Below are 8014 nucleotides of genomic sequence, written 5' to 3' on the forward strand. Positions count from 1 at the left end.
ATTGTACTGACTTACTTCCGCTTCCGTTTTCTTCCTTAGCAACGTTTCAACGTTTATACACACAGGTAACGTTAACATTTAATGATATTTTATATTGTATATGTTCAATATTTGCAAATTTAACCATATATATTCAATGGAGCAATTAAATAACTTCTTTATAAACTACAAATTTAGCCAGTTGTAGGAAAAATAAATGGATCTCACAAAACTTTCTTTCGAGTTCATCATGAATGCATGATAAAATAACAGAAAAAAATCACTCGTTTATTATTTTATTTCTGTAATTACTTGAGTTCCTGTTGATTTTCATATAGTTATAAGGAAAGGGAATTCCTGTGGTATAGCTTTTAGTTTTAGTGTGTAGGTAGTCTAAAAAATTGTATGTGGACAGTTTTTTTTCACGTTTTGTTTTGTAAACAGGAACAAGAAATATAACCATTATATGTTGTTTCATATCAGTACCCTGCAAGAAAAGTCAATATCGAATGAAGTATTATATGAGTTTTTAAGGGCATTTTTTTCATTCCTTGCTGTCAAAACATAACCGTATATATGTGAAGTGCACCTGCAGTTCACAATTATTTATAACATGTTCATTTCCCGGGCCATCCAGTAACAAAATTAGTTTTTTAATGATATTTTTTCGTTTGTTCGTAAGTGTACCTCATCATGACATTAGTTTTATTTATTATTGTACCATTTTTATACAAGTTTAATATAATCTAAACTTAATAAAATATTCAGATTTATTAATTATGAAAATACCGAAACAATTTTGAGCCATATTTTACATAGTACAGTATGATATATGCAAAATTTTATGTGACATTAAAAGCTTTGTTTTCTTACGAAAGGAAAAGCCACCCCTCCTTTTCACAAACCCATTTAGACGTTATGCTTAATTGAACGTCTAGTACTTTAGGGGACAAGGGCACTATACCAAAGACTATAAAATTGTACTGCCCGTTTGCGATGCACTAAGCATTAGAAGCTTGTACTCAGAATTTGGAGAACCTATTACATATTAGAAACCAGGAAATTTGTATCAAATGGGTGGGTTGTTTTTAAATGATATATGGCAGATACTTCCAGAAGTGGTATCACTAAAATAAAATCCAATTGTTCCAACTCTCTGTATCAATACTTGTGCATTTCATTAATTAACCCCGATATTCAAGAAAATAATATTATTGTGTTTTTTTATTTTGTGCAGGAGGTGTATATAAAACACAGTCAATGTCAGAACACGGAGAAGATACTCCACGTGAAGTGGAAGGCCAGGCAGATGATGCCAAAAGCCAGAAAAGTGGCACAAAGAGCCAGCCAGGCTCTAAACCAACCTCTAGAGTTGGTTCAGCTGCATCCAAGAAGAGTGGAAAAAGTGGGGATGAGAAGAAACCAGATGGACCACCATCACCGACAGGGTCTGCCAAGGACAATCCGGCCGCTGACTGGAGAAACATGCGAAGAATCATTGCTGAGGACCCTGAGTGGTCCCTTGCTACTGTTCCACTGCTAGTGGAGCTTTCACTCAAGCACATCATCAGTAATTTTGAAAGTAAGAAATGGGTGTTTTTTGCCTTCTCTTTAATCTCTTTATATATTCTCTTGATTTGTGCACCTGTCACACAAATGGGCTAGTGGTTATTCAACTCCATGACTGTACAAATATGCTTTTTGAGCTATCATACTCCCAAAAATCATGTTTATTTTCTAATATTGAAATGGTTTTGAGTTTTTGTTTTAAAAAAGGCCAGCACGTCGTTTTATCATTTATAGATATGGTACTAGGGTGATTTAAAAAAGATCCTAATAATAATTATGATTTCTTATAGATTTATTTATGTTAAGCAAATTTTTATAACAATGTTCTGAATGTTTATTTCAGATAACTCTTCAATTTTGAACAACCTTCTACCAAAACACAAGACCAAAGTGCTAGAGAAAATATCCACCGACATTCCCCTGAAAATCACTGCCAACCTAGTGGAAGATGAAGGCTACTGGAAACGTTGCTGCAAAGCTCGATGGGACATCTGTGATGTGGCAGCATATGGTGGAAGTTGGAAACGCATGTATTTTGAGAGAAATCTTCAAGAGATCATTGAGCAATTTGTTCCGGAGACAACCGACATGACTCGTCTAAATGAAACCCTTCCACTTTCTGCAAACTATGTAAAAAAGATTGACATTAGGCAATTGCTGCCACCTGTAAGGGAAGCACCAAAAGGACCTGACTTTGATGATGCATCTGATGCTGGGAGTGATGCGGGCGATGAACCTGAATGTGATCACTTTAATTTCGGACCTGTTCTGAAAATGCTGCCACACCTTCAAGAGTTACACCTGACGTATGGTGTAAAAGATTGTGGAATGAATTTTGAGTGGACATTATTTCAGTTTACTGCTAGAGACTGTCTTCAGCTTGCTCAATGTGTGGCAGCCTGCAAACACCTCAAAGTATTTAGACTTCACAAAAGCAAAGTAGATGATGATAAAGTTAGAGTTCTCATAAGTCACATTCTGGACCACCCGAGTATGGTAGAGCTAGATTTGTCCCACAACTGTATTGGTGATCGTGGGGCTCGTGCTGTTGGAAAGTTCCTTAACAACCATAGTCAGCTGACCAAACTGAACCTATGCGACAACCAGATAAGGTCCACGGGAGCTCAAGCAATCGCTCATGCCCTTACCAAAAACACAACATTGCTGAGTCTAAATTTGAGGCTGAACAGATTAGGGGATGAGGGAGGTCAGGCAATATGCAGAGCACTGCTGAAGAACTCCACTCTCAGGTGAGCTTATAACAATGTTGATTTCAATCTTAAATAAATCTAAAAATTCCTGTTCATTTCCTAATTCTGTATGAATGAGACATTCTCTAAATATGACATGAAAATCATTTTCTAACATTATATGATTTTGCGTCATTTGGTAAGTGCTATTGGTGTATCTTAACCACATTAGAGCAAAAAAATAAATTGCATCATCTTCTTATAATTTGTAGAGAAATCAATGTTGGCAGTAACGAAATGGCAGAGCCGACAGCAGCCATCTTGTCCCAAGTTGTGATTTCAAACCTTACACTGCGATCCATTGATTTGTCCTGCAACAGGCTTGGACCGGTAAGATCTTGATGTGCATGTATACATTTGTACTGGCAATTCATAATTTTCACCAATTGCAAACATCTATAACAACTTTGACTCTTTTCAAAATACAAAAATGTTCTTGATAAAGGTTCAAATACTGAAAAATTGGCTGTGATATTATTTGTTTTCATTTTCCCTTTTCGAACAGAATGTATTCATAAAGTAAAAAACAACACTTTTCATAGGAGATTTTGTTTTGATGAGAGTGGTATAGGTTTCATTGGGTTCAAAAGCCACCTAAGGAATATTCCCTTGACCTCTCAAAAAGCAAACCATTACAGGAAATTGACAGCTTTCTGCTCCATTGAGCTTCACTTTTTACATTTGATTTCATATGTTTTACAGGACGGGGGCAAACAGCTCCAGGAAGGCATGGAGGAGAACTCCACAATCACAACAATGGACCTGCGCCTCACTGAGTGTGGCCAAGAGTCGGAGTACTGTATCAACCAGCGCCTTCACGGCAACAAGGAAAAAGAACGGGAAAGCACCCTTCAGGAAAACCCCATCCTTGAGAAGAAGATTAAACCACAAGCGGCACATAGGTTTCAGTCCAAGGCAGCGCTGAGTCGGGCTTAGCTTCAGGCTTCAATGGCAAACTTTTGTTTAATTAGTTTTTGCATCATTCTTGAAGTGATGCTTCGAGACTTGATCCGACTTATATGACTGTGTTGCATTGTTTTACCTGTGATATCACACATAGTGTACATTGAAAAAAATGTAAACAATTTCTGCATTTGGAAAGTATCGGTATGAATAAATGTTATGTTTACATGTTGAATTTGTCTTTGCAATACATTCTCTGATGGAAATATAATGAAAACTGCTTTAATGATAGCCTTTAAATCATCCAAACAATTCATGGTAATAAATAAATAAAGCTTTAATGATAATACATAGTAGTACTGATTTTTCTTGGTGCTATTAGCTGCTGTTTAGAGACTGTTTCCCCTGCCAAAAAGTGTATATTTCCCCAATTGGACACTGTTTATTTGTAGAAATGAAACTTAAAAAAGATACTTATAGTACCAGTTCCATATGGGCCTTTTATTTATTGTATCATGGATGAAGTTGCCATCATGAAGTGATGTCATTTTTTTTATGTGAAATAACTTTCCATGTAACGTCATGAATTAATAGCATTGAAAATGTTTACCATAATGATTGACGTTTAATGTATTTAAGGGCTGCGAAAAGAAGCTAATATTTATGTGTACAAATTTCTTTTTAACAATATTAAAAGTGCTCCTGAATGGACTTGAACCTGTCCCTTGAAACCCTCAAAACTTTTGAGTCAAAAGGTTTAATGTGGAGAGGGCCATTTTCTAATGTTGTTTTAACTTGTGGCCCAACCCAATTTAAAAAAATATAGGTTGTCATCATGATTTATATTGTGTATATTATATACAATAAAATACTACCATTAGTGTTGACTAAGGGAGGTGTTTATTGAAACGCCTTCCAAAACCTATTTGTTACGGTAATACAGTTATTCAATGTTTCTATTTTCCTGGCAAAGATGAAGTTCAGTTTTTTAGAAAAGAAGCACCAATTAACATAAAATGTTGATGATAAATAAAATAGCTAACTTGCTTCATTTAATCCTAATCACAATCTAAAATTAAATTGGTATATTACATGATATTGTCTATGACAGGTGACCTTGCGACCTACTTTCTTATTTTCAAAGCTACAGCAATAAAATTTGGACCATGTGTTTAGTTTTAGAACAAATATCAAGCTAATGTATTTGGTGTGTAGCATTGACTAATGGTCCTCGACCAAGATTGTTCAAATTATGCTGCTGGGTTCAAAATTAGCCCCGTCGTGAGTGTCACATTTTTCACATAGAGATAAAAAGGAGAAAACCCTTAGAATATTCTTGACTGAATGTTGGCCCAGAGCTTAGAATTATTTGGTGTGTAATCTTGTCCAGTGGTAACAAAGATTAAAAGATTTAAAAGGTTTTAAAAAATACTCAGATGAGCGATTGAGAACAATCAAAGCCCTCTTGTTATTGTATCTCAAATCAAACATAACAACAATTCAATATCGGTGAGAGCTTGGTTCCTTTTGAAAACCAGCCAGATCAGTTTATGTATGCGTGGATTATGACCCTTGAAATAATGTAGCCTAATCAAAGTATGCGCTAAGGGAGACAACTTTATCAGATGTATTGTTGTTGATGCGTTTGTCTCCCTTTGCCCTTTGATTTGAATGTGGTGGGTTCAGTATATTGCCTGTTAACTAGTATGCATATGCTTTATATAATAGGATATGAACTGTTGTCACTGGCACATATTTAAATAGTTTGTTCAATCACAAACAAGGCCCAGGTCTGTACATCAAAGGTCAAGGTTAAATGTGAACGGTTGAAATGATCCGTCTACAAGGTTGTATCTTGACCATGTATTATTATATTTTCAAAAAGCTAATGCCAAGTAGGTTCACCACGATTAGTCAGTGTGTCCCATACAAGACCAAGGTCTGTACCTCAAAGGTCAAGGTCAAAGATTGAAATGATCCTTATCCAAGCTGTATCGTGGCCATGCATAATAGGATTTTCAAAAATACTTGAACAAAATTTGGTCTGTATATTTACCATCTATATCCGGGATGCATTTTCAAAAATCTTTCCATGGAGGTTCACCATGCTGTGGCTAACTAACGGCTTAAGAAAAATGCATAAAACATCAATTTTGGAGAGTAAATATGAAAATCTGCGATCTGATCTTTTGTCATCAGTCTTTTATCACTCGTTTTCTGATATTTACGCCAAAAACTGCTCGTTCCAAGACAAAAAAAAAAAAAGTTGTCAACGTTAAAATGTTCCATCTGTGAGAGTGCAGCTTTAAGCTGAAAGCGGGAGTGTGTGCATGCGCCTAGGCAATCTTGACCGGAGCATAATTTAAAAAGCCTTTGAGGTATTCACTTCAGACTTCATATACATATATATCTCAGTGAAGAGGAGTGCAGTGCACAGGAACAATAACTTTGGGTGCAGTAATTTTTTTGTTTATGCCCTTTGTTAATTTTCCTACTTATTTTGTCTGAAGCATAACTTGAAAGGCCTCAGATATATTGATTTAGGAGAAATGCAGTGCACATGAACCATAACTTTGAGTGATTTTTTAGTTTAATGCCCTTTGTTAATTTTCAGTCGGGAGCAAAACTTGAAATTTCATAAAAGCTGCTCTCTAAAAATTTGACCACTTTGACAAACTTTTTTTATTTTTTTGTCTTGGAATGAGCCAATTTTTGCATAAAAGTCTGGAAACCAGTGATATAAGATTGATGACAAAAGATCAGAATGAGTAAAGGCATTACTATAATACTTTAAGTAAGAATGGAATTTTCAGCAGTTTCCCATACAACTGAGATCTGTTCTATTGTTAGTTATATTATATTGACACCAAAATCAACTGATTCTGAGACAAAAATGTAAAAAATGTCAATCTGTGGGAGTGCAGTTTTAAAGGTACTCATGTTTTTGGAAAAAAAAAAATAGTTTTCCTGGCAATGCATCTGAAATCACTTATTTTATCTTTATTTTACTCCACGGTATCAAAATTGCAGAAAAATACAGTTAATAGTATAAAAAAGTTTTTGAGACTTAGTGGGGTGTGAACCCATGCTAGTAAAGTCAAGTAAGAATTGGTAAATCAACACCTGAACCGCAGACCACTGGGACTTTAACAAAGGTGGTATATATTTTGACCTCTTAACAATACATTGGTAATATCACATGAAAATGTCAACCTTTTTCAGTCGGCAACAACAAAGCTGTAATTAAGTGATTGTTGAAGAGTTCCAGCTATTGGTATCTTTGGTACACACTGATTTGACAATCTTGATTTCATCATACAAAAAAGTGCATTTTACAAAAGCATGAGCAAGTACCTTTAAATTATTGACTTGCAACTTCAAATACATATAGGTCTCATTGAGGAGAAGTACAGTGCACATGTAAGGATAGTGTTCAGTGCACAGGAACCAAATCTTTGGCTGCAGTAATTTTAGTTATTGCCCTTTGTTTATTTATTTTTTGTCATCTGTTGAGGCAAAGTTGATTATGTTCTTAATTGGGTGGGAGATATAGCAGTCTGTGACTGCTCTTGTTATATTAATATGAATCAAATCAAATGACTGATGGTCAATGTTTATGGTTCGATCTTGAGGTGTCTTTTTCAAAAAAAATGCAAGTTAAGACTTTTTAATAACAGGTTATAGATTCTACACCAATGCAAAAATGTTATTGTTAAGTATACTTTAATACTCATTTTATCAAGAAACGCAAACAAAAACACAGTATTAAATAATGGGTTGTAGATAATTAAAAGATGACCATTTTTGTAAACATGACCGGTCACTTGCGTTAAGGAAAGACTATCAGCTTCAGGCTTATTAATATGTTGCATATTATTGGAAACAATACTTCCCTGAATATCATTCTATAACCTCCAATAGAAAGCAACAAATCAATACTATTTCAATGTACTTATTTTGGAAGTCTCAGAGAAGCACTTGGGAAACCGATGAACATAAACAACATGAACTTGCAACATAAGCAAAGTATGTGTAGGTAACAACATGCTTGACAGAAAGCGGAGCTTACAGAAGTGGTCGATTGGCTGAGGAATAATCCCTCTTTTTGGGGATTTTAAAAACTCAAAAATGTCCACCCATTTGTCATCCAGATTACAAGAATTGTCTTATACCACTAGATGTCGGGCCTCATCACCCATAAGCTCCTTATCAATGATGTTTAGAAAACATCATTTACATGCTATATAAAGTTGTACAAGACTAGTGTGTATATATCGCTATGTTCTTTGTAGACATGTGAAAACAAATTGATC

General features: G+C 35.0%; 2 protein-coding genes across 3 annotated transcripts in view; one reads left to right on the plus strand and one right to left on the minus strand.

The window, feature by feature from the left end:
* Window positions 1-3929, plus strand: LOC128207711 (dynein regulatory complex subunit 5-like). Its single transcript, XM_052910801.1, has 5 exons — window positions 1-65; window positions 1217-1561; window positions 1892-2798; window positions 3011-3128; window positions 3501-3929. The coding sequence occupies exons 2-5, from the start codon at window positions 1240-1242 to the stop codon at window positions 3732-3734; spliced, it is 1581 nt and encodes a 526-aa protein (XP_052766761.1). The 5' UTR covers window positions 1-65; window positions 1217-1239; the 3' UTR covers window positions 3735-3929.
* The window catches only part of LOC128207709 (RNA polymerase II-associated protein 1-like), a 33128-nt gene that overhangs the window by 23494 nt on the left and 1620 nt on the right, over window positions 1-8014 (minus strand). The window lies entirely within an intron of this gene.

The sequence above is a fragment of the Mya arenaria genome, chromosome 11, assembly GCF_026914265.1.
Source record: "Mya arenaria isolate MELC-2E11 chromosome 11, ASM2691426v1".
NCBI lineage: Eukaryota > Metazoa > Mollusca > Bivalvia > Myida > Myidae > Mya > Mya arenaria.